The following is a 27,936-nucleotide window of genomic DNA, read 5'->3' as shown; positions in this document are numbered from 1 at the left end:
CCTGCGCCCACCCCTCCTCGCGGCGGCAGCCAATCGCTTTGCTCCATGGTGCATCCGAGGCTTTGGATTGGACTCGCCGAGGCCCGGCGCGGGAGCCGAGCGCATGGGTGGAGCCGCGAACCCCTGTCCGTCACGTGCGGCCGCGGGGTCTCCCCCGCCTCACTGCACGCCCCGCGGCGCCGAGGGGGGCGGGGCCCGCGAGCCGCCGCGCCTGCGCGGTGCGCTTTCTCGGGGAGCAGCTGCTGCCGCCGCCGCTGCCGCTGCCGCTGCCGCCGCCGCCGCCGCCGCCACCACCACAGCCACCGAAGCCGCAGCTGAAGCGACCTCCGCGTTCGGGAGTAGAATTCGGAATCCCTGCGCCTGGCTAACAATGAAGCAGAGTTCCAACGTGCCGGCTTTCCTCAGCAAGCTGTGGACGCTGGTGGAGGAAACCCACACCAATGAGTTCATCACCTGGAGCCAGGTACAGTCGGGGATTCGGTGGCCCCGCGGGTGGCCCTGCCGAACCGGCTGGGCTGGGCTCGGTGGCTCCCGAGGCCTGCAGCGGCGGCCTGCGGCCTCCTCCTCCTCACGCGGACCCCCGGCTTTGTGTGAGCCGCGAGCCGGGCCCGGCCGGCCGGCTGCGCTCGCAGGGGCCGCGGTGGGGGAGGGGCGCCCTGGTAACGGTCCCGCCGGCCGGCCCGGGCGCTCGGAACCGGCCCCGCAGCCGCGCGTTCTGCACACTCATCCCTCGTCGTCTGCTCGCTGCGGGCGCGGAGGTCGCTCGCGGAGCGGCGGGCGGGCGAGCGGGCGGGTGGGCGAGCGCGCGCGGGTCTTCTCTAAGGAAATCACCTCCGTGCTCGCCCTCGCGTCGGGGGATCTTTTATGATGGTCAGGGTAAAGGGAAAATGTACAGACTCAGACTAAAACTGCGTAGCGATTGACCAGTTATTGTTTGGAGACTGGGCCACTTGTTTAATCGGCTTTTTCTTTTCTTTTTTTTTTTTTTAGAAAAATGGTTATTTTTAGTGAAAAGTGGCAGTAGACCATGCTTGGTAACTTAGTGGGGAGTTAAAAACGAGTCGTTAAATTTCACTGAGTGGTTGTTGGCGGAGTGGTATGTAGCTCCCTTGATCAGATTCATCCAGATTCTACTTATAAATAAAGATGACCTTAATCAAGCCCGGTATCTCGCCTGGTCTAAGTTATGCGTAAGATGGATGCGTTGCCTAGGTGACCCGAGGAACCCTCCCCCCCAGTTCCACACAAAGGTTCTTTGCCTAGTGATTGCTTGCATCACTAGTGCCTTTGCTTTAGTGGGCGCAGTTCTTAGATGATCGGAATGGCTGTTTGAAGGGGATTGGCGGCTCTTACTGTAGATGATCACCTAGTCGTGCGTATTCTCATGTTTACAGTTTTTGAGATGAGTTAGGGAAAACTAACCGCTTAATACCTAGCACTTGCTAAGTGTAAAATGAAGGATATCTCTTTGTTTCTGTGTTCTTTTTTGCTGTTAAGCTAGTTTTCAGCTTTCCATGCCTTTAATAGCGAACAATAGAATACCTGATAATTTGACAACTATGTCACTGAATTTTGCCTAGTATTAGTGTCACTTTGGTCGTCTAAACTAACTTCTAGAATTTCCTTTTCTTGTGTAAGTATTGTCACCTAGGTGTCCTACCCCGGCAGGTTGTGTATATTAAGTATTTGGTGAATTTGGTACATGGGTGCAAAGATGTGAAAATGAGGAAGGCGACTACCAGCAGGTACCTAAAATAAACAGATGTCTCATGCTACTCGGCAGTCGGGAGGATTAAAGGTTGACAAGACTGGATCAGTACAGACTGTTACTCAGCTGTGCTTTATCGTTAGAAATTGGGCTGCAGTATTTTCCCCAACCAAGCTAAGTTTATTGAACTTCCTTAGGCTTGCGAAAGGCTGTCTAATAAATTCAAATTAACCAAAACATTTTAATAACTTTCTTTCGAATGGTTTGAAATGTGGAGAATTTAAATCAGTGCTTAACTTGAAGTCTGATTACTTCTAAATGAAACAAGCTAATTTTTATTCATCTCATTATTAAGTCTCCGTTTGTATTTGAACTGCCCATTTCTAATACACCCATAGGACAGTCAAAATGTAAACTCAGTAGGGTATTTGTTCTAGAGACACAGTTAGTTCTTAATCTTTGAATCAATGAAACTGCTACAAAATGTAATGGCTTTGATTGGAATGATATCACTGGTGTCCTGGGATAACGATGAGTGTGGCCTATCTGGTCATATTGTAATGATAAAGGTTGGACAGCCCTGAAGGAATACTATTTGAAAAGTGTCTTAGAGATCATCTAGATGAGCCTAGTCCTTTTATAGGTATTTCCAGGCTTACTGGGGACTATAATGCTTATGTGTATGCAGGGTAGAGAAGACTCCTAACAAAATTCTGAGCTCCAAACTCTGCCACTATCTGCAGTATACTTTTTATACAGCCTGGCACTGTTTAGTTTTATCTCAAAGTGTTGCCCTGCACAACTGGTAGGAAGTTCTAGGTAATGTTATCTGGAGCTAATCCTAGTATCTTAGGACAGATTTCTCTCAGATTTGCTGTCACAAATTTTTTTTCCAGAAAGCGATGCCAATAGTGAAAGGTAAAACTTAAAGCTAATGTTAGATGGAAAGCTGAAATAAGTTATTCTCTCTTTTTTAATGGTTTTATTTTTAAGTGCACACACAAAATAAAAATAGATATTTTTATTTTAAGTGTGCGCGCGCACACACATATAGAGTGCAGGTACCTGTAGAGGGCAGGGGAGAGAGTCAGATTTCCTAATGCTGGGTTTATGGGCTATCATGAGCCTACCCACATGAGTGGTAGGAACCAAACTGGGTTCTCTGAGAGCGGTATGAGCTCTTGACAGCTGAGGCTTCTCTCCAGCCCCACTGTGATCTAACCAGCATTCCCTCTCGATAGCTGTGCATGAGGTGTTCGGTTACTTCATCTCTTTGTCAAAGAGAATATTACCATCCTCGGAGATTTCCAGGGTGGTAGGTAGGAAATAATTTCCTTAAAAAACCTTTGCGTTAATTTATATTTCTGTTAGTAATTAGTGAGTTCTACAGTTTTCTTCTATTTATTAGACTCTTGGATTCCCTTTTCTCTGAAAAGTTTGTATTGTAGATTTTTATTAATATTTTGTTTATAGGAGTTCCTTATAATAAGTATATAATTACCTTTTCTTGTAATTGCGTATTTTATCTTTAAAAATGTTTTGAAAATTAAGATAGATTAAAGTTGAGACACTTTAATGTATTGAATTAAAGGAGTATTAACTTTACAATGCTGTATTTGTTTTCCTTAGATTCTTTCATTTTAATATTTAATTAAAGGTACCATGTGTTTAGATGATTTATTATTGGTATATTTTACTCTATCGTGGTTCCAAATGCTTTCTCTTGTATATTTTATGAAGAGAAATGTACTTTTTCTTTCCCATGTCTTAAGTTTATGTGGAATAAACTTTTGGGGGTAATTTGAAGGATATATCTCACTGTTTTTTTCATTTATTAGTTATCCAGCATCTTTAAATCTTTTAATCTTTAAATAATCATTTTCTGGATGGTGTGCCATCACCTTTGTTTGGTCTTTTTTTTTGTAAAATAACATGAAAACAAGATAAATATTTTAGCTCTACATTAGTAAATGTGTTTTTTGGTAAAATAAGGTGAACTCAAACATTTTAGCTATGTATTAAATAAATGTACACTTCAATTATATTACAATTACATTATCATTGCCCAGCTGTAGAATAACTTTAATCTTTCCAAAGTGAAATTATGGCTTACTTTCTATTGCTGTGATAAGACACCATGATCAAAGCAACTTACAGAAGAGTCTGTTTGAGGCTTACAGTTCATAAGGTGAGTCCATGACCATCAGGCTGGGGAGCATAACAGTGACACCAGCATGGAATTGGAGCAGTAGCTAGGAGCTTACATCTGAATCACAAGTAAGAGGCAGAAAGAGCTAGCTGGAAATGGTATGGACTTCTAAAGCCTCAGAAAGCCCACCTCCCAGTGACACACCTCCTCCAACAAGGCCACACCTCCTGGTCCTTCCCAAACAGTTCTACCAACTGGGGGCCATCCATTCAAATCTTGAGCCTGTGTAACACATGTCAAATTCTATTTGAAAATCTGAATAATATTTGTCAGTATTTCTGTACCACATTTTGTTTATCCATTGATTAGATGATGGACACTTATGTTGCTTTCACTTTTCTTGAGTTTTGTGACATATTACAGGGATCATGAGGTGCCAGTATCTCTTCAGGTCCTTTGTTAGTTTTGGGGTGTTGATATAAAATAGGACTTACTGGCTCCTTTGGTAAATCTGTTCGTTTTTTTTGTTTTTTGTTTGTTTTTTAGCAACTGCTGTACTGTATTCAACAACAGCTGCAGTGTCGTCTGTCCCACCATCAAGTCATGACTCAAATTCCTTCACACCTTCAACACATTATAGTTCTTTGATAAAGCCATTCTAAATTGCTGGGAAGTAGTATCGTATTGCTTAACTTTTGTTTTCCTAATGATTTGTGTCAGGCATCTTTCATGCACTTATTGGCAATTTTGAATCTTTGGAAAATGATTATCAGAGTCCTTGCTCATTTTTAATTGGATTTTTGTTGTTTTTTTGATATATGTCTCTTACCTCATTTACAAATATTTTGCCCATCCTACGGGAGGGCTTTTCCTGCTTATTGATGTTCAATATACAGAAGTTTCTAAACTTGATATAGTCCCATTTTTTTTACGTTGCCGGTATTTCAGTGTTGTATTCAAGACTTAATTTCCAAATCAAACATTGTGAAATTTTTCGTGTGTGTGTGTGTGTGTATACACAAGTTTCTCTGTGCATCCCTGGCTCTTCTGGATGCACAAGAACCTCCTGCCTCTGCCTGCTAAGTGCTGGGACTGATGATGCACACTATAGTGGCCTGGCAAGATTCAGATCTTTGATGTTAATGTGTTTAGTTTTTAGTGGCTATTATGAGTTAAGTTTTGTACATGATGTCAGGTAAGAGGTCAACTGCATTGTTTTACATGTTAATATCTTGTTTTCTCAATATTAGTCTAGAAGCCAGCCTGGCCTGTGTCAGTGGTGATGTAGCCTGTTGTAGCTCCTCATAGGCTGAGTCAGGAATCACAAAGTTGAGAGCTGCCAGGGCTGCAGTTCTAAGCCAACCTTGGCCTCTAATGAGACTCTTGCCTCAGAAACTAAGGGCTGGAGAGGTGGCTTGGAAGTTAAGAGTGCTTGTTCTTGCAGAGGACAGGTTTGGTTCCCAGCTCACATGCTGATGCACATGTAACTCGGTTCCATTTCACCTCCATAAACACCAGTCATATTTGCGGTGTATGTACAGATATTTAATGAATGTGCCTAAGTGTTTTTTGCCTTTAATTGTATGTGCGTAAGTGTTTTGCCTGTATCTTTTTTTTTTTTTTTATATAAAGTAAAAGGGAGTGGGTGCTGGAGATAGTGTTCTAAATCCGGATACCAGCACTACACCCTATTCAGTGAATTAATCTCGTAACCAGAAATCTTTTGAAGCTCTCATAGTTTTTCAGTGTAATACTTACATATGTTATGGACAGTAGTTAAATAGTGATTTCTCAATTTGTTTTTGTCAGTTTACCTTAGCTTTAACATAACTTAGTACTGTCTACATATTAGGCCTTTTGTTTAGTGGACACACTTTTTAATATTTCTTCACAGAGTATGATGCAGCCTTTGGTTTGATGCTGATACCTAAAATGTTCTTGTAATTACAGGTTCCTTTTTGTCCCATTATCAAAAATAGAATGTTGGTCTGAAGGTATCTAGAAAGGTTTATTTAGATTCACATATATAACTTTGTCAGAGGGCCTTAGCTGATTAACATTTGTGGGCTTTTTGTTTGGTTTTTAGAATGGGCAAAGTTTTCTGGTCTTGGATGAGCAGAGATTTGCAAAAGAAATTCTTCCCAAGTACTTCAAACATAATAACATGGCCAGCTTTGTGAGACAACTAAATATGTGTGAGTATGACCAGTGATTTATGCTATTATCCTTTAATGCTATTAACCTCTGTTTAAGCCAGTTTTTCTCATTAAAATAATGAAGTATATTTCTGTATAAGCTTTATTTTTCAGCTGTCTAATTTTAGTATGTAAATTTGAATCTTTGTCAGATGGCTTCCGTAAAGTATTACATATCGATTCTGGAATTATAAAACAGGAAAGAGATGGCCCTGTTGAATTTCAGCATCCTTACTTCAAACAGGGCCAGGATGACTTGCTGGAGAACATTAAAAGGAAGGTGAGCTGCTGCTGGCGTGCATTAATGAAGTTATAGACCTGAGGAACAGACTGGGTATGGCAGTGCACACCTGTAATCCTAGGACTTGGGGGGCAAAGGCAGGAGGATTGCTGTAGATTTGACTCCAGCTTGGTCTAAATAGTGAGTTCCAGGCCAACCTGGACTATGGAGTGAGATTCTGTCTCAGTAACCATCACTACTAACAAATATATAGATAATGAAAATGAATGTGGAGAAATACAGAGATACTCCTTATAGAGATGAACTAAACTAATAAATCTCTAATTGTTCATCTGTCCCGACCACTTACTTCAGACTCGGCTGTGCTGAGAGTAGTACAGTCTTCACTTTAGGGAGGGAAGGAAAATACCACCCATTGTCAAGGAAGGGCTTACTCTTGAGTTTGCGGAGAAAAGAAACAGCTCTCTTCTGCTAAAATGAGATGTCTTAGTAAATCCATAGGAGGTGTATAAGAAAGAAAGAGTGGGGATATAGATAGTCCAGTGGTAGAGCATTTCTAGCACCTTAAAACTCTTCCTTCAGTTCCTGTCACCAAAAAGTGGGAGGTGGTGGTGAAAAGGGGACAGGAGACTACCTATAGCCCATTGGCTAGAAATGTAAGTCTACTTAATCTAACACACACAAGGCCTTGAGTTCAATCCTAAATACTGCAGAATAAAAACTAAAGGTGAAGAGCCCATGAAAGAAAATTACCTAAGATGCAGCTGTATTACTACATAATTTTAATTAATATGGAATATGGTGTAATAAAGAGGCTTGGAAATGATAGGAAATTCAATTGACAGATGGAATAAAAAGATATTTGTAATGATATTTCATTTTTATTTTAATAAATAAAGCTTGCCTGAAGATCAGAGAGTAAAACAGCCCCACTTATCAGTCTTACAGACCAGGTAGTGGTATCACACACCTTTAATCCCAGTAGCCACACTAGTTTGACATAGAAACCGGATGGTGCATGCCTTTAATCCCAGCACTCGAGAGGAATATAAAATGGGAGGAGACAGCTCACAGACACAGTCTCATTCTGAGATTGTTGGAGGCAGGCTTGCCATTTTGGACTGAGGTAGAACTAAGAGCCAGTGTCTGATTGTTTTGGCTTTCTGACCTTCAGGTTGGACCCCAATTACTGTCTCTGGGTTTTTATCAATTGTGCTACAGATCCCTATATTCCTGCTCATCCCATTATATTCCTATAGACTAGGGAAGGGGGGAAAATTAAGTGATTATTCCTTGCTTTCTCTTGTATTAAGCTATGCAGTTTGTTCTTGCTCTAGAATTTATCTAGAAATTATAACCACATCTCACTTCTTTAATAGGATACAGAGACTTCTCATAATAGGAAGTTTTGAATTATAGTCATGGGGGCTTAATATATATTTAATTTTTTAAATTTGTATTTTGGAAGGTTTCATCTTCAAAACCAGAGGAAAATAAAATTCGTCAGGAAGATTTAACAAAAATTATAAGTAGTGCTCAGAAGGTTCAGATAAAGCAAGAAACTATTGAGTCCAGGCTTTCAGAATTAAAAAGGTAAAAATATTTCCAAATATAATCCTACTATTAAGGAAGTTGGGGAGTGTGTGTTGGGGTTTGGAGAGTGTCTGGTGTTTTACTTTAACTCTCGGTGTTTTGTTTTCTGTATTACTTCCCTTTACTTTGTTTGTAGATGTAGACTTTAATTATGGTTGTCAGAATGTACAATGTTGCCATGAATCTTGTCTTGTTTATGAAATGGTAGATCTTTAAGATCATGTAGTAAATAAATTCTACATAGATTAGTTTTCATATGGTTTCACATGGAAGTGAGGGCACTTTAGAAATCATATATGACTGGTTGATAGTGTAGTCAATAGTTTAGCAAAGATTAGTTCTATGGTTTTCATACATATATGACTTCTTTAAAATGTATATATCATTGTGGCCTGTCTATTAGGAAAAAGTAGGGCATTGAAATAACACACACACACACACACACACACACACACACAGAGTTGTCCTACTTGATCCTGACACAGACCGAAGAAAGGGTTACACACACCTCTTATCTTCAAAAACATGACTTATCTTGTTTCACGACATTATTTAGTAGTATTTTCTCAGCTGACACACTGTTAACTTGTATATAGAGTAGATGTTTTATTCTTCCATATACGAGGCATTTTCTTACTAGCAAGAGAGTAGTTATTTCACACAGTCTGTCTTACAGTTGGGCTGTTAAATTATTCCTGATTCAAATGTTTTCATAATGAGTGACTTTGGACTTTGACTCCTTGTTTAAATAAGCCTTAAACTTTCCAATTTTACTTATTTTATCTAACGAGTTTGCTGTTTGCTCTATTTGTCTTCTGCTAGTAGCATCCTTAAGCTAATTCAAGATTTGATCATTCAGTCATTCTTTAACTCTTAGAGATAACCATCTTCTGCCTAGGTAGACAGGTAGCTGCATCTTTAAATTTGATTTTGAAAATATACAGTGATTATTTAGTAAGTATTAAAAACTATTTTCTTTCCTAGTACCTCTATGTGTGAATCTGCCTTTTTTTGTTATAGTAGTACAGATAACTTGAGGAAGATAACTTTTGGGAGATTAATAGAAGTTAAGCATTTGATAGTTGAATTATCCTTATTATATTAGTATGGCAATTTTGATTTTACAAAGGCAAGAGAGGAAAAGAATTATAGCTATTGGGTAAGTTACTGGACTTCCTTCTTGAAAAAGACTTAGAGATATTCTTTGCCTCCTTAGAGGGTTTAATAAATCTTCAGATAGCTTTAGGGCCTAACAGACTAACTTTAATAGTTGCAGTTATCTGTATGAAATTGGGCAAAGGTCCTTCATTCCATCTATATAGCAAGATTGTGATTCTTTCCTGGCAGTGTTTATGAAGTTTAGGTGGTTCGTACACATGAGATGCTAAGCGTAGTGCCCAGAACCCATCATGTGCTGGTCAGTGTTCTTCTCTTTGTTTCCTGAAACAGTTACCAAAATCTGTATATTCTTGCCATCCTGTTTATTTAAACTTAATTTATTTTTAAGCAAAAAGCTCTAAGTCCAGTTATCAAAAGGAGTAAATTACCTACCACTGTATGCATGCAAGTATGTATTTTAAGGCTTTTACAAGTATTGCTGTGACGAGTAGATAAGGCAGTTGAGAAGAAGTAAATAGAGCTTAGGAGAAGCTTAGTTGTTTAGTATTTGTTCTTTAGACAAGGTCTCACTGTATAACTTGAGCTGGTCTTAAACCTGTAGTTTTCCTCCCTCTGCCTGGCTACTCCACCTCTGAGTTGTTAAGGTCTCTGGCTTTCTTGATTAAAAAATGTGGCTTGATCTTCTGACCAAATCTTTCTTGTTTTGGTTTATAAATGAATTTGAATACAGTGAGAATGAGTCCCTTTGGAAGGAGGTGTCAGAATTAAGAGCAAAGCACGCACAGCAGCAGCAAGTCATCAGGAAGGTAAGAAGCTTTCCGGCCCACACTGTACTCTGTTTGCTGATAGGTAGACAGTTTTACTGTCTGGACTATTTGGTTGGTGTTGCTGTTTTCTCTGATTGACATAGTTTTAAAGTCATTTGGCCAAATTGGGAATTCAGCAGTGTTTTTTCCTGTGTGTGCTGTAATTGGACATAGTATAAAAATAGTTTAAAAAATAACAAAATAAATTTAAGACACTGAGCTGAAAATTAATGGAAGAATTAGAATCTGTCCATGGCATTATATCCTTGTCATTTAATCTCTACATTCCAGCTTCCATTTGCTATTAAGAAAAGCAACATGAGGGTAATTATGGTATCTATTTTTTGCTTATGAGTAAACTGGACTCATAGCAACAGGTTCCTTTGAGGGAAGGGTAGGGGAGAGATGAATCTTGTTCCTGGTTGAAAAGGCACTTGAGCTAAAAATAAGCTTATGAATGACAGTTGGATCTAGTGAACCAGGCTTACGGCAGAGAGGAATAGCAGTTGTCATGCTGGGCCTATGTTCAAAATAGTGTGCTAGTTTTGTAAAATAAAATAGCATTAAGGTTAGACATAATTGAATTCAATTCTGTGTTTCATTCAAGTATGTGTGTTTTTAAAACTTCTGTAGGCAGTTCTAATGCATGCTCCTGTTAAGGATAATTGAGTTAAAATAACAGGTGTTTTTAATTTTGTGCTTGATGAAAAGCTCTGTTCATATTTTTCACAAAACAGCATTTTGTTTAAGTATTAACTACTTAATCTGCATTGTTTTATCCAAAAGGAAAGATAGTTAGTGAAATAATTAACAGAATAATAATTAACAGAGTTTTAAACCAATTTTTCTGCTCAACTTAGAAGTTTGAATATGCTATATAATAAATAAACTTAGTTGATGATTCTATTTTAATCATGTTAAATTTTATAAGATATAAAACTCTACAGAGTCTAAAACAGTCCTCCGACCACTTGGCTTTTATTCAGACATTGTAGCACCTCTTTTTGTTGCTACGGACTGTCTTCACTTGACATCTTTACTAGGAAGCTGACGATAAAATTTTAGGTCATCCCCTAAGCCAAAGGGGTTCTTATAAATGATACCTAGAAGGCTAAACTGTTAGTTAATACAGTCATTGCTGGACCGCACCAAAATTTAGATTGGATATTTCTGTAGTGAGGTTGAAGATTTAAATGTCTAAGAACATACTAGAGCAGTGCTGCTGGGCCATATCTTACTTAAAGAAACAAGCTTATAAAATAAGGTTTATTTATAAGTTTATCTGTTTAATCACTTTCTCTCTAAATTTAATCAGATACTTAAAATTTACTGTCTGTTAATTGGGCAAGCTTAGATAGATGTATTGCAAAAGTCGTATTTATAAGATTGGCCAGTACACTCTTTGGAACCTGAAAGTTTATGATCTGTTCTGAGTATGTAATCCCTTGTGCCTCTCTAATTAGCTGTCTAACACCAGTTTATCTGTCCTTGCATCACACTTTAGTCTTCCTGATAAAAACAGCAAATCTTGAGTGTTAATTTGTGAGAAATTACAATGACTTGGCATTAGTTGGCATGTGTTTAGAATCCCTTATTGTGAACAGTGCATGTAGGCAGAAAGTGGGGAGTAATGATCTAAAGTATATATAAAAATTTGATATAGCCGGGTGGTGGTGGCGCACACCTTTAATCCCAGCACTCTGGAGGCAGAGTCGGCAGGCAGATCTCTGTGAGTTCAAGGCCAGCCTGGTCTACAAGATTTAGTTTTGGGAGAGGCACCAAAGCTATATAGAGAAACCATATCTAAAAAAAAACAAAAAGATTTGAATGTGGACAGAATCTTTGATGAAAGAATTTTATTTACATTTTCCTTTCAGATTGTCCAGTTTATTGTTACATTGGTTCAGAATAATCAACTTGTGAGTTTAAAACGTAAAAGGTAAGTTTTTTTTTTTGCCTTCCAAACATTTTAGTGTTTAATCATGACTACCTGTGTTTGCTGAGTATACATCTGGTACCAGAGCACAGATGCTGCTTGTTAAATTATATTAGCGCTTCAAGAGTGATATCACAATGCTTAGGAAAATGGACACATTTGTGATTGTAATTTTCTTCAGATTTTGGGATATTTACACACTGAAAATTTATGTCTGAACTCAAAATTTATTTATGTGTTAGGCATACTTCATGAAATTCTGAAAGTAATTACATCTTCAGTAATTTTGTACATGAGGTAGTTTTATGTACTAAAAGGGTTGAGATTTTATGTTGATACCTTTACTTGACCATGGCCTGTCACGTAAATAGAAGTGACTTTTCCATTCATGCCATAGTAATGCTCACAGTTTACTGATTTTGGAGATATGCAGCCTATTTATTCTCTATGCCCAGCTTCATGCTGATGCTTTTTTGAGACATAAGGTAGGCTAGATGGTCAGTTTGTAGACTCAAGGGTCTTACTGATAATTGATTTTCATTCATATTGACAGTTTAAAGTAGCATTAGGTCTCAATGAGGAGAACTCTTCAAATTATGTCATTTGTTGTGAGGAAGGGAAAGAACCAAATATTATTTGGTTTATTTTAAATATAAGTCAACCCAATCTTTTAAAATATTAATGATAGGCTGTATTACTTATAGTATGTTAGCTCATAATGCCATTGTTACACCTAAACCAGAAGACTAATTGACAAAAGGCATAGATAGAAGAGAAAAAAAGATGACCTGGAAGGCCAAGATTTTGTGGCAGTGTATAATTGTCTGTGACTTTAATTGTAAGATACCACCTTAAAAAACTAAATGTATGTTGTAAGGAATTCAGTAGTTCTGAAGAATTTCTATTGTTTATTTATTGGAGGTTTTGTTCATTTAAGTAAGTTTGCTTGAGGTGTTGTGAGAAATTACTAGAAACCTTAAATTTCTTTTTTTCTCTTTTGGAATTACATAAATATTCTTACTTACAGGCCTCTTCTTCTAAACACTAATGGAGCTCAGAAGAAGAATCTATTTCAGCACATAGTCAAAGAACCAACTGATAGTCACCATCATAAAGTAAATTTTAATGTATTTTATATTTATTGTCTCAAACTAAATTTTATTATGGCAGTGTTTCATGCAGTCAAAGACGTTTAGTGAATAATAATGTAAGTGCTCATCCCCAGCTCTATTAAAGCATGACGTTTTCATTATTCACTTTAGAGTAATTTTAAGAAATAAATCATTGCAAATAGTTGTTATTTCTAAGCTTTAGTATTTGTTATTGCCATGGGTGTTTAATGTGTGAGAACTCAGGAATACTGTTGCCATTTGACATATATCTAAATTTTATATAAATGATATTATTTATATACTCTGCAGTGTGACTTCCTCCTTGGTACAAGGGATTGGTTGAATGTAGGCCTCTTACCTGCTAAACCTGCAGTGTACCAGTGAGCTGTAGCTCAGCAGTATAGCCTTTTTGTTAATTTTGAAATTGATAAAACAAATGCCATTTGTTGTGATCTTGTATAAATTAAACAGTGTGATGATGTCATCATGGTATGATACGATTCTGTGAAGTCCTGCTTATTTCCTTTTCATCTTCTATGATAAATATGTATTTATTAGGGTGCTTTTCTCTGGGAACTTCTAATATTTTTATATACTTCTGTTTTTTCTATAGACTTCGAATTGCCTATTAGTCTGCCATCAAACTAGTCTAAGCTTCTTTGTGATACTGCTCTCTGATTGATAATCCTGTTTTTTTTTTTTTTTTGTTTTTTTGATAGTGCTAGAGATCAAATCTGAGTTCTTGCACAGCAAGGAAAATGCTGTACCACTGAGTTACTCTTGTTAGTTTGAATGTTAGGATTTTTAAATACTGTGTCAAGATTTATTACTGAACAGTTGAGGTTTTATTTATTCATCTTTATTTTAACTCTCTATTACAAACCAGAATTTATATTACAGTGTTCACCCACTTCTCTTTCTAAACCAAGTAGAAGTAACTTGATTTTTGGATTATAGAAGTAAATGAGTATTTGTTTTTGTTTGGTTTTTGTTCATTTTAGTTTAACTGAAATTTATGTTTTCTTAAAGTGTTTATATATTTTAGATGATTTTTTAAACTAGAATTTATATATTTTAAAGCACTTTATATCTCTTAACTTTGTCATCTAATATCAAACTTCAGAAATCTTTGCATTATAATTTACTTTTAGGGAATTGAACTTTTTAATGTAACTGTCCTGAAAGTACCTATACATTTTTCCTTTTCCTTTTTTGGATCCTTGGGGTTGAACCTAGAGTGCCATGCTTGTTAGGCAAGTATTGTGCCATTGAGGTATATCCCCAGCTACCTTTTTTCATTTTATGATAGGATCTTACCAGGCTGCCCAGCCTGCTGTTGAACTCACTCTGTAGTCCAGGCAAGCCTTGAACTCAGAATTTTCCTGTCTCAGCCTCTTCAGTAGTTGCACAATAGTCTGGGCCATCACACTACCTTTGTAATTGCATCTTCACATTAGAAAGAACAAGTTGTTGACAAAATAGCCAAAGCTATTTAGCTGTTTAGCTGTGGAATTGTTGAAGTTTTCTATATCTCTTAGTGAAGCTATTTAATAACTAAGAATAAAACCTTTTTAGACACAGCAGGTTCAGATAGAACAGTCGCTGTCAGTGGCCGCATGATTATACTTGAAATTTCTGAAGACATAGAACCTGTTCACTATTTATCTGTAAAAGTTCTTTAGAATTTGAAGATCTTCATAGAAGCACTCTTTGGGCATGCCATCTTCAGGGTCTCCTATAATAAAGTAATTTGCTGTTAAGTAGAATATGGATATATACTTTATAACTATAAAAATGATATTATAATAACTGATTAGTTTGTGAGTCCCAGAAGGGCAGAGGACAAAGCTTGACTATGCTCAACATTTAGTAAGTAGGATGGATCCAGTTTGTTTACTTGATGATATCCTTTGTGGTAGTCCATATGTTCTTGTTTTCTCCTGATTCTTTAGGTTCCACATAGTAGGACTGAAGGTTTAAAGTCAAGAGAGCGGATTTCAGATGACATAATTATTTATGATGTTACTGATGATAATGCGGATGAAGAAAATATTCCAGTTATTCCAGAAACTAATGAGGATGTTGTATCTGATCCCAAGTAAGTGATCATGAGATAATATTTGGAAAAGTATCCATCATTGTTCTTACCAAATGACTAAATTAAAAATTTTTGAAAAATAATTCTTTTCCCATATTTGGTTTAAAGTACTAATCTCTTTCTCATATTTGGAGTATTGAACCAGAGAAACCCTACCAAAGAAAGAAAGAAGGAAGGAAGGAGGGAAAGAGGGAGTGTAGTGATTAGGTGAGCAGGCCTGCTTTTGGTTCTGCTCTGCTCTCGCACGGCTAGCTTATGCCTCCAAATAAGAACACACAAATTGTATTCTTTTAAACACTGCCTGGCCCATTAGTTTCAGCCTCTTACTGGCTAACCATCACATCTTGCTTACTAATAATCTGTGTAGCACCACAAGGTGGTGGGTTACCGAGAAAGATTCAGCATGTCTAACCTGGTGGCTGGCTTCATGGCGACTGTCCCAGAGAAGAGAGGCATGGCGTCTGACTAACTTCCCTTCTTCCCAGCATTCTGTTCTGTCTACACCACCCACCTAAGGGCTGGCCTATCAAATGGCCAAGGCAGTTTCTTTATTAACCAATGAAATCAACACAACAGAAGACCCTCCCACATCATTTCCCCTTTTTCTGTTTAAACAAAAAAGAAGGCTTTAACATAGTAAAATTACATATAACAAAACAGTTATCAAGTAAGAATTACAGTTACAATATTTATATCTATTTTATCTTTTATCATAACTAAGGACAACTATATCTATTTATTCTTCAACTCCATCAAAGACTCCAGAGGATATAATACTACCTAAGTAAAGAAAAACAAGCAACTTCCAAACTCTAGAAATGACAGAGACATCTTGCTGCCTGGACAGTCACCCAAAGTTCCTCTGTACTGTTGGGGCATCCATCTTTGGCCTACAGGCCCATAGTTTCCAGCAGACATTTCCATAAGCAGGAAATTTCAAAGGCAGTTCAGTCAGTATCTGCTGTGTCCTGCAGAGTGTCTCGCAGATTTTTTCATGAGTCAGAAATCCTGAAAGACCATCTCATCTTTAGGCAAGTTCAGCAGTCCTCTCTCTGTGGGTTCTTTGTGTCTGGTTTATGCAACAGTCCAGGCAAGAGCAGTTTCTTGCCTAAATGGCTAACCAACTCCATAAGGAGCCTCTTTGATGCCCATCTTCCTTTTGAAGTAGATTGGTACTGTCAGGAGCAGATGTGTCTAATTGTCATGAAAAGCCCTAAGTTATTAAAACATTTAAAATGCCATATTCTGTAGTCTTTGAAAGATATGAAGAATGCCTGTCTAACTGAAATATATCTATATATATCTAGAAAATCTAACATGACGATAAGTTTGACTATTATCGATGATTATCCATTAACAACCTATATTTCCTAATTATACATTACATTTTAAGTGAACTACATAATCACTACCTTAATCAATATCAGAAATACAAATACATATAACAAAATTAACCTTAAAATCCATACCAATGCAAATTATTCATATCTATATCATATCCCCCTTTAAATGTAAAAGAACATTTATAAACAATATTTGGGAATATGGGCACAGTTATTTCTCTCCAAACTGCTTCCTGCTGTATGGGGGCGCTGGGCGCTGTTATTTAGGTCTTTCATGGTATAACCTGTGTGCCAGGTTCATCTCAGTCGGCAGTTGAATGAAGTAATTTTTTGAAGGTGTTCACAGCAACCTTTCAGGAGGGCGTGGTCTATCATACCATATTGGGATAGAAGCAGTCCATAGTGTCTCATCCTATGTGAAAACAAAAGAAGAAACTCTTTTCCAAAGCATGATATCCTTAGATCCAAATTCTGAAGTCAAGATACCTTTAGAACATATATGCAGGTTCGGCTTGGCAGCCCATTTAATGAAATGGTTTTTTGTACTTAGCTGCTTCACAGTCAAAAATTTCAAAGAAAACACAATAATACACAGAATCCAGGCTCTCTGAGAATTTTCCATTTTTACGTGGCTTATTTTTGTTTACTTTTAATCTATAACTATCTGTACTCTCTCTTTAAAGACTTTACCCTTTTATTAAAGGCATTAACTTTATTCTCTATTTTTTTCTCTCCTAAGCCTAAGTACAGTCATCCAATATTGAGACCCATTTAAAGGACTTTTATGTCTGAATCTGTCCTATTGTGAATCTGTAATTCTTTACTATCCAGGAGCACTTCTTAAAATGCTAAGCACTTCTTAAAAACTTAAGTTGTGCCATGTAGAGGTAATACTGTACCATCTGTTTCCTGCCCAGTCTAAATCTAACTGCACTGTTATTATGGTAATTACAATAGTTCCTGTCTGAGACCAGCACAGTTCAGCATGGCGGAGCCTCTCAGCACGTGCCTCTCAGCTCGTGCCTCTGAGCCATGCGCATAGCACAGAGCTGCTTGTGCCTCTGAACCATAGCATGCAATGACCCCCTTTCAGGCACACAGCGAGTCTAGCTGCCATCAAACAAATAGTAGCACTGTACTCCAAATGCTCCATTCAAAGACTCTGTCTCCCGCAGGAGCCAGACAGAGATCGCGATGGTGGCACAGCCTAGAAACTGGTATTTCAAAACAGCCACTTTCTAGTAGATCTGATCCCGCTGCCTACCCAGTCAGGAAGAGCAGAGCCACAGGCATTGTCCCAGCCACCTTGCTCCCGACCCCGAGTGGGCCCAGAAATGCTTCATCGCCGGAGTTTGCGCTGGTGGCAGGGTCCAGGAAGCCGCGCTTTAAAATGGCTGGCAAGGCTTTTTTTTTTGTTGTGTTTTTTTTTTTTTTTTTTCCTGCTGCTATTGCTGAATCAGGAAATCTCTCTACAGCATGTCCTAGCAAACAGCAAAAAGCTGTGTTAAACTCTCTTTCCCTTTTTTTTAAAGCCCTCTCAGGTTTTTAAGTGGATTTAGTCCATCACATTGGGCGCCACTCTGTTGATGGAACGGCGGAGGGCCGCTTCCCACCTCCTGGTTAGCTTTACCCAAAATAATTACACGGAAACTGTATTCTTTTAAACACTGCCTGGCCCATTATTTCTAGTCTCTTACTGGCTAATTCTCACATCTTGATTAACCCATTTCTAATAATCCGTGTAGCACCACGAGGTGGTGTCTTACCGGGAAGGATCTTAACCTGCGTTCATCTTGGAGAGGAGAGCTATATTGTGTGCCTGACTTGGCTTCTTTCTCCCAGCATTCTGTTCAGTCTACTCTGCCTATCTAAATTCTGCCCTATCAGGCCAAGGCAGTTTCTTCATTAACCAATGAAATCAACACAAAACAGAAGACCCTCCCACATCAAAGGAAGGAAGGAAGGAAATAGAAAAATAGGTGATTTTTATTTGGAGTTAAACCTTTTTTCCTTGATTCTTTGTGGTTTTCTGTTTTATGAATTATCAAAATTGGTCTAAACTACTCATTCCAGAAAACTTTTTAATCAGTGTTTTATGAATTTTATCAGAGAATGAAAATAAATTTGCTTTTCTAAAATTGTAATTTTTTTCTTATATTGCTGATTAGCTGTAGCCAGTATCCTGACATTGTAATTGTTGAAGATGACAATGAAGACGAGTACGCTCCTGTCATTCAGAGTACAGATCAGAATGAGCTAACTAGAGAGTCATTAAGTTTGGGAAGTGCTGGCAGCAGCCCACACATGTCTAATGCAGTCCAGATAAATGGCTCTTCTGGTCTGACCTCAGAGGATCCTGTGACCATGATGGATTCCATTTTGAATGATAACATTAACCTCTTGGGAAAGTGAGTATTCATCTAGATGTTTTTAATTACTTTTTAATATTTAGTTCAATAATAAACCTGAAGTTAATATTAAATTTCTGTAAATTCAAAAGCAATAATGATAGTGGTACAATGATCTTCCTTTTACATGCTTGACCCCATCTTGTCTCTTTTTCTATTGATCAAAGTTGAACTCCATAGGCAAAGGGATCTAAATCTCCCGTGAGTAGTCTTAGAACTTTGTTGAGCAATTCTTTAGATTTTTAAAAATTCTTGAAGGTATTTGTGCTTTTAACTCTACCAATTCTGTATACTAGTGTAGTTTCTTTTAAGGGACAGATTGTATTAAAAGTGTAGTCATTTATAGTACAGGAATAATCAGTGTGAATATTAGGAGTTTTAGAGTAGAGAGATAAAGGGGGAAAAGTGGGGAAAAGCACACCTTTATGTTAACACATCTTTTCTGAAAGTACTAAATTTGTGTAAAAAGACTTTTGAGTTTTTCAATTTTCAGAAATCCCAAATCTTAAATGGGATGTTTTCAGAGCTGGTAAGAACTTAAAAGTCACTAAGATGATTCTGTAGAGCAAGATCACCAGCAGTGGTTTGGAATGTAAGAATGAGAATACTAATAAATATGAAATTGTTTATTTTTTTTCTTTAGGGTTGAGCTATTGGATTATCTTGACAGCATTGATTGTAGTTTAGAGGACTTCCAAGCCATGCTCTCAGGAAGACAATTTAGCATAGACCCAGATCTCCTGGTTGATGTAGGTACTTTGCATAATCTTTACTATACTGGTGGTTTGTGTACTTATATATATTGTTTAAAGTTGATACTTTTTTGTGTTCTACACTTTCTGCATTTTTCTTATTTAATGGTTTTTATTAGGAAGTGTAACAGCGGACATAGGGCACTGGGGTGTGACCACTATCTACCTTTGAGAAGCGCTTGCCTATTCTTTTCAGTATTACCACTACTAAATGCAAGTTTTATCTAAACTTGTTACTCTATGTATATTTTATTCTAGAATAAACTGTCACTGAATAAAGGATCTTTGAAAATAGTAATAGATATATCTAGTCACAGAGTATCATAGAGACACTTGTTAATACTTGGAATTAATATTTTCTAGTAAATACCTTTCATTATATTTGTTATATTTTGTATATCGTGAGTCTGATTCCCTTCTCCAGTCATTGTCACCATCTGTGTGAACTTAACTCCAATATTGTCTGGACTTATAATCTTTTCTCTGATTTCAGGCCCTAAACACCTTCTTACCCGTTTTGATTTTGTTCTCTTCATTCTTGTTACCCTATCCAGAGCTTTCTAGATTCATCTAACTTTGTCCTACTCACACAAATCTTCTTTCCTCTCTTTCTAAGATCTGTTTATTCTAAGAAATATTTTGCCTTACAATGAACTTTCTTTCAGATCAAAGGAATCCTTAGTATTACTACTTTAAGAACTTCTTAATGATGCTAAAAGGAATTAGTCCTGTTTTACTTTTCAGTCTGATTTCTGGTTAATTAGTCATTTGCATCTCTTATCATAAAATTGGTCTGTCACATAGCTTAAACACCCTTCCCAAATTGTCAATCTCACACAGGACTGTATTTCACTATCTTTAAAGATTTCCTTGCCATGCTGATCTTGCTAAGTGAATTAAGCTGCCATGTAATACCCATTTCAGCTTGACAGCAATAATCTAACAGTCCTTTTTGAGTCCCTCAGACCCATTCCCAAGTCTGAATGTAGGTGTTAAAATATAATAGTTTATATTATCTACAATTCTGTGGTTTTTGGATCCATTTAATTTTACGTTGAACATTTACAGAATTTGTATTCAAACTTCCGTATTCACTGTGCTCCAGGCTTCAAGCTGTGGCTCTTCGCAGTTTTGTGTCCTTTGTTAGAGAAAATAACTTAATGCCTCCTTAATCCAATTCAGTTTTCTGTCCTTGGGTGTGTCTGTCTGTCTGTATCTCTGTCTGTCTCTGTCTCTCTCTTTTTCTGTCCCTCTGGGTTTGTTTGTTTGCTTTAGTTTTCTTTTGCTGGACTGGCGAAAGATAACTTGTTTTGAATTAGAAAAGTCTGAGTTTGGGATATTGTTTGTTTGGGTTCTCTTCATTTTTCTTTTCTCTCTCTCTCTCTCTCTCTCTCTCTCTCTCTCTCTCTCTCTCTCTTTCTCTCTCTCTCTCTCTCTCTCTCGTGTGTGTGTGTGTGTGTGTGTGTGTGTGTGTGTTTGTGACAGAGTTTCTTTGTAGCTTTGGAGCCTGTCCTGGAACTAGGTTTTGTAGACCAGGCTGGCCTCGAACTTAGAGATCATCTGCCTCTGCCTCCTGAGTACTGAGATTAAAGGCATGCGCCACCACCACCTGATTTGAGTAGTGCTTCTTAATATTTAACTGGCCTTAGAAAACTTAACTTTCTTTTTTTAAGACAGGGTTTCATGTATTCTCTAAGTTGTCCTTGGACTTGGTGTGTAGCTGAGGATGATCTTGAACTTCCAATCTTCTGCTTCCCTCCTAAGTGGTAGGATTACAGGCATGCACCAAGAGATCATTACTCCTGCTTTACACTTTGGGGTGATTAAACACAGACTTTGATGCATGCTACTCAGACAATACCAACTGAACTATATCCCCAACATGGAAAGGTGGTCTTTCCAGTTTCTTCATCTATTAAATAGGGCTATTGCTTAACAGGAAGAGCTATTGGAGGAATTACAAATAACTAACCCTACTATGAGTGATGTATTTTAGTACTATAGAGTAGTCTACAAGAGGATTTGTTTTTGGTTTTGAAACAAGATCTCTTATAACACAGAATGCCTTGTATTTAAGCTTCTGCCTCCCACATGCTAGGATTATAGGTGTCTTCTGTATGAGGGTCTCACATCTTTCTTCTTTTGTCTTCTTAATCAATTCTATTTCCAGAAGAACTTTTCTTTTTTCTGATGTCTTCTATTTTGGGGTACTCGGTTTTGTATCCTTTTTTTTTCCCCCTGTTTCTTGTCTTTCTGTTCTTCCTCTTTGAAGACATTTTGACATTATCCTGTTCTGAAATGTATGTATCTCTGGTTCTTAATACTTTTAAATGCAAACTTGGCTTAAATCCTACTCCATGACTTTGGGATGCCTTATCTACCTGTCCTGAGATTATTTAAGTTCAATGCCAAAATTTTCTCTATTCCTGAAAATTATGCCCATTTACAGCATTCTTAATTTCTACAGTAATATTAACTTTCCTGGGATATATAATACCAGAATCACTTTGATTTTCTTTATCTCACCACTAAATACTTTTTTCAAAACAACATTGACAAACTACCCTAATTTGTATTTTAACTTTTTTCTCAACCAAGACTTACATCTCTCATGAATTAGATTATAGTGTCATAAATTTAAAATCTACCCTTGGCTGCCTCGTTCTCTGAAATGGATGGTGAAGATAATCAAGATACAAACCAAGGGCATTGTAGAGTTCCGGCTTCTCTTTATCAAGTTCAGTTCTTTCTTTTATCAGGGTGGAGTCAATAGGAAATCATTGAGCCTTAGAATTCAAGAAGTTGTGTCGGTTCCGTATATGTGAATCTGTTGTATATATTTTGTACCATCTATCTTGGAGTATGTAGGAGATACTCCTAAGTCAGTGAATAGAGTTTTGAGACAGAAAGGGATAAAACAGCATATATTGCAGACCTTACTCAGGTACCACCCTGCATTAGACTTCTTTCTCTAGAATAGTCATAGTCACCTGCCGCGAAAGATTTGAGCTCCTTACCTCTTCACCTGCCGCGAAAGATTTGAGCTCCTTACCTCTTCACCTGCCACGAAAGATTTGAGCTCCTTACCTCTTCACCTGCTGCGAAAGATTTGAGCTCCTTACTCTTCACCTGCCGCGAAAGATTTGAGCTCCTTACCTCTTCACCTGCCGCGAAAGATTTGAGCTCCTTACCTCTTGATATGAAAAGAAAAGGAAATAAAATGGGAAGAGATCGAAGTTTTTTTTTGACAACTGTGGTCTTTAAAGAAAGGAGTCTTTCCCTGAAAGTAACTCTTCACTTCCTGTATTCTTATAAGTCACTCCAATAAATTCATTGGCTCGTGAGAGAGAGAGAGAGAGAGAGAGAGAGAGAGAGAGAGAGAGAGAGAGGAGAGAAAGAGTGAGAGAGGGGAGAGAGAGAGAAGGATAACTGTAATTTCTGTATTTCATTATTAGTGAACCACTGGCTTTGGTCATTCTTATAAAATGCAGACCTAAGTCTGTTTCAGTGCTCAGTCTGTTCTTAGGGATCTTATTCCTAGTAGAACCTGAACTCATCCACTGAATGGCTTTGCACTGCTTTTTCTAAACTTTTGTCTAGAACTGTTCAAGTCAGAACTTCTGTTATTTGCGTTCTTAACCATTTCTAGAATATGCTGTAACCTTTTGGTGTTACAGTAACTCAAACTCCGTCTTCCAGACCCACCTCTTGGGACATAGCGCCATCTTATGTATGCCTGTGTCTGTGCTTCCCTCTGCTCTTGTTCTCCATGCTCTCTAGTGTGTTTAAGCTCTACTAATTGTGAAACAGGATTGTCTATAGTAGACTATTTAATGTTAGCATTGTCTTCCAGATTGTAAGCTCCTAGAGAGCAGAAATAATGTTTTTTTGGTGTCAGTGATTTCTGATTGTGAAGCTTATGACTTAAAGTTGTATTTATGAGTTGGCTGGGCTATGAGTACAACTCATTGGCATTATTTTGGCACTTAACAACTTCCCTTGCTACGTGGAAAATAAACTGTTTTGTCAGAGGGCTCCATCTGATGTGTTTGTTAGGTTCGGATTTTGTCATGTAATTAGCAGGTATTATATGAATGCCTAGTTTCAAGACATGAGACAGCGTTTGGTGCTACATATGCCCAAGGACATTTAGGAAGAGAAATGATATGAAATTGAATGGAGATTAGGGATAGGAATTGTGAGAAACTATCTCAAATGCTTTGTGCCCTGTAGAGACACCCTTACAACATAAAATTCCATCTAGTGCATGGCCAGCTTGCTCTGCCTTTTCTTTCTGCTTTCCTGCTTTTCCAAACTTGTTTCAATCTGTAGAAACCTCATAATGTAGGAGTGACATCCCTTCACTCAACATGGTTGTATAAAAATTTTTAACACACAAATCTTTTTAAAATTTTTTAAACTTACCATCTTTCTCGTTTGGTCTTTCAGCTTTTCACTAGTTCTGTGCAGATGAATCCCACAGATTACATCAATAATACAAAAGTAAGTTTTAATTCATGTTGCTCAGGACCCATAGCTATAAACATCTGAAAAAGTCCTAGTACACATGGATAGAAAGCAGTAGCACTCTCAATTACAGAAAACATTTTATATTCTTACCTAATGCGTGATTGAGATAGTAAAGTACTAGATGGAAAATTAACATTTGGGTCTGGGGTCATCTTCATTGCCCAACTCTGCTGGCACATGTGGGATTCACTCTCAGTGAAAATCGGCCTCAGTGCTGGGAAATCACCTGGCCTTGGCTTGTTCAGATACTAATTTGAAAAAAAAAAAAGGATTAAAATTTAATTTCTGCATTTTATATTCTTTTCTTTCCATAAATAATTTCTCAGCTTTTTCAGTTGAAAATAACTGGTTCATTTTTCTTCTTTAGGTCCGTTAATTAAAAACTAGCTAAAGCAAAGGCAATGCTGGCTAGGAGCTTTACCTGTATAAAGCTTTTTTTATTTTTTTAACCAAAAGAATTTTTTTCAACAAATAGGAGCTCCAGTTGGACTTAGCAAATTCACAGGAGATTCTTAAGGACAATCTGTTATGGCAGATGCTTATAAATTTTTTATATAGCTTAATTACCTTGACTAATTTACTCCCCATATCTAATATGTATACCTAATTATCTTTATTTTTTTTACTGATTACAAAACAAATCAAGTTTAAATTCTGAATTAGTGAAGTCAGTTACATTTTTGTCCTATTAATCTAAAAATGACACATCTCAAATAAATATGAATGATAATAGAGTCGATAAGTTGAAATATTCTATTGTCATGTGTAAGGAGATCACCTGACCAGTTTTTCTACATTTTGAAGGTTCGTCTTGTCTGACACAGAGCCTCTCAGAACTCTGAAATTGTAGAGTAGGACATTCATCGTCCACTGTTTGGGTTATTGACATACGGTGCACTGTTTCTGTAAACAGCCAAACCTATTAGGTTTTATGGGTGTTCTGTGTCACAACTGTGAATGCTGTAATTGTAGGTTAAGCAGGTATGGGTAATGCATATAAGAATGTGTTGCTATGTTTGATAGACATTATAAATCAAAGCAGGCAGTAAGCCAAATTTCACTACCATTTACCTAGGCTTAAAATATGAATATTTTATCAGTATATTGAGTGTTATGTCACATCATATTTTAATTTAGTGATATGCTTTGCTGTTTATTGCTAAAACTGAGTCATTGTTCTTCGATTATCCTCTTTATTCTAGAAACAAAAAACTTAGAATTTTCAGAAATAATCAGAAACAGAAAATTGCATATTGCTTTCTGATCTTATGAAAAATATATTTTAAGGCTGATGTTTTATTATAGTCTGATTCCAGAGTAATTGCAATTTTGGTATTTTTATCACTTTTCCTTTTGCCCATGACAAGGGTATATGACATGTAACATAATGGTTTCTTAGTCTGGATACCTTTTACTCCTTAGTGTAGTTGAGTGGCCACTACTAAATGAATAAGAATTTGGATGGTAAAAAAATAAATTCATAATCTTGGTTCTCAGATTAGAGTATCAACAGCAGCATCCTTGGTAAATACCTTTTTCAAGGAGAATAAAATGTATTAACATTTGTGTATTTTGACTTCTAAATGATGAACTATTTTTACTTAAATATTTGTGATGGTTTAGTTTTCCTCTTTGGTCATTATGCTTTACTTCTATCAGAAGAATGTAGAAATTTTACATGTTTGTTAACCCATACATACTAGAGCAGCATGTAGAAATGTATTTAGGATTATCAGAAGTAACTGAGCTTCATCTGCACGTCAGAGTTTGAGCACCGCTGAAAAGATGTCTGACATGTTAGCAACATTGTAGATGTCAGTCCTCTAAGAATCAGAAGGGAAGAAGACAGTGCCTGAAGAATCAACGGAAATGAAATTAAAGAACCTAAGGGAAGTCACTTAAAAGACAAGAAGAAGCCATCACAGTTGAGGCTTCCAAGAGCAGGGATGTTTACACAGAAGTCACTGTGTCATCCTTTGCAACTCTTGAGTGCATTTTTCTCTGCTAGCTCTTCTGGTCACATGAAGAATATTGTGTGATGCTTTTCTAATCAAAACTGTTTAAAATGCATATTTAATTATATCCTCATTAGCATGTGATACCACCTGTATTTGATTTATTCCTGTCTTTAATCTTTGACAATTCTGTCTGTCCTGTACTGAAATACTTTTCTTTTCTTTTCTTTTCTTTTCTTTTCTTTTCTTTTCTTTTCTTTTCTTTTGTGTAATTTATTCTAACCCTAAGGACAAGTTTCTTAGCCAGTCTGGTTAATTCCAGTGAGATTTTCCTCTTTAGTTCATCTTTTCTGGTGCTCCCCCTTCCAGTATATTTTAGATGTATTGATATTATTTTATCAGTTTTTAAATTTTGATACCCTTAAAGATGTAAAACAAGTTTTTATATTATAATTTATTATTATTTCTTTTAGTCTGAGAATAAGGTATTAGAAACTACCAAGAGCACTGTTATTCAACAAGTTTCAGAAGACGGAAGGAAATCCAAGTCCAAACCAGGTAGGTATGCAAGTAGTCTGAATTCCTGTAGGACTTTTTTGGTTATTTTGGTTGGTTTGTTTGAGTTTCAATTTAGAATTTAATGCAAACCATGGAAATATTTTCATACTTAACAACTGGATGGGCTAGGCTCTTGTGTAGCATGTGCAAAGCGCTGGGTTCAATCCTACAATTTTCTGTAGTTCAGCACTACAGAAAACAAAATCCATACAAATAGACAGACTGCTGCATTTACTTCATGGGTGGTGTTTCAAGTTTCTAGTATCATAACAAAATGTAAATGTAAATGGTGAGGTAATGGTTTCTGTACTTGGAATTTTTTGCCTTTTTTAACATTAAAAGACAAATCTTATAGCTAAATTGAATTTAGGTTAACTTTCCTGGCTTAAATGTTTTAAAACTTAGTGATATAAAGTATACGATTTCTTATTTGGGTATATAAAATATTTTTCTGATCTTTATAGATAAACAACTTATCCAGTATACTGCCTTTCCACTTCTTGCATTCCTCGATGGGAACTCTGCTTCTGCTATTGAACAGGGGACTACAACAGTGACATCAGAAGTTATACCCTCTGTAGATAAACCCATAGAAGTTGATGAGCTTCTGAACAGCAACCTGGACCAAGAGGCAACCCAGAGTAAGCTTGTTCGCCTGGAACCGTTGACTGAAGCCGAAGCTAGTGAAGCCACACTGTTTTATTTATGTGAACTTGCTCCTGCACCTCTGGATAGTGATATGCCACTTTTAGATAGTTAAACCCCCAAATGGACACTCTATGTATATATTCATCAAAATGATGAAGTATTTATTTTAAAGTATCATTTGGTACTTTGTTTTGTAAATTACTTTTTGTTTAATCAGATACTGTGGAATAAAAGCACCTTTTGCTTTTCTCACTAACCACACTCTTGCAAAGCTTTCAGATGTTACTTGGCTGCTTAGATGTATAAATTTTAATGCACATTATTGGAATATATTAAGTTGAATTCAAATGGCCATTTTTCTCCAATTGTAGTAATTTGGATTTTTTATATGCAAATATGACCATTTAATCCCAGTTGAACTTGGTTATTTTCAATTAAGTTAAAGTGTTTAGAACTAAAGGTAGAAAACTCTGGTCTAGTTACTTTTGTTAAGTATTTTACTTGGCTTATTTTTAAAACTGGGAACATAAAGTGCCTGTATCTTGTAATATTTCATGTCTTTTTGGTTCAGAGAAATTCTTTTATGTTCAGAGAAATGCCTCAACAAAAAAGGCCAAGTATACATGAGTAATCACTCTGAAGTGATTCCAGCTCCACAAACAAAACGTGGAGACAGGTTGCATTAACCCTGTGTCCACTTAGACTAGTTTAAGTATGTTTTCTGGTTGGTTCTTTTAAACTATGGTATTTAGTAAAATAAATATGACTGATGTTGAGTATTAGTA

At 37.0% G+C, this 27,936-nt stretch overlaps 1 protein-coding gene across 2 annotated transcripts; it reads left to right on the top strand.

Moving 5' to 3' along the window:
- Positions 1-240: 240 nt before the first annotated feature.
- Hsf2 (heat shock transcription factor 2) lies at positions 241-27,936 on the top strand. 2 transcript variants are annotated; one of them, XM_038340239.1, is made up of 13 exons: positions 241-463; positions 5,944-6,052; positions 6,205-6,332; positions 7,762-7,886; positions 9,736-9,811; positions 11,689-11,750; positions 12,775-12,862; positions 14,812-14,957; positions 18,469-18,708; positions 19,352-19,457; positions 23,910-23,963; positions 26,419-26,503; positions 26,968-27,936. In XM_038340239.1, the coding sequence occupies exons 1-13, from the start codon at positions 371-373 to the stop codon at positions 27,261-27,263; spliced, it is 1,608 nt and encodes a 535-aa protein (XP_038196167.1). In that variant the 5' UTR covers positions 241-370; the 3' UTR covers positions 27,264-27,936. The 2 variants fall into 2 exon arrangements, with proteins under 2 accessions (XP_038196167.1, XP_038196168.1); XM_038340240.1 differs by lacking the exon at positions 23,910-23,963.

Source organism: Arvicola amphibius, chromosome 8 (genome assembly GCF_903992535.2).
Source record: "Arvicola amphibius chromosome 8, mArvAmp1.2, whole genome shotgun sequence".
Classification (NCBI taxonomy): domain Eukaryota; kingdom Metazoa; phylum Chordata; class Mammalia; order Rodentia; family Cricetidae; genus Arvicola; species Arvicola amphibius.
The sequence above is the reverse complement of the archived record's forward strand: the minus strand, read 5'-3'. Positions and strand labels throughout refer to the sequence as shown.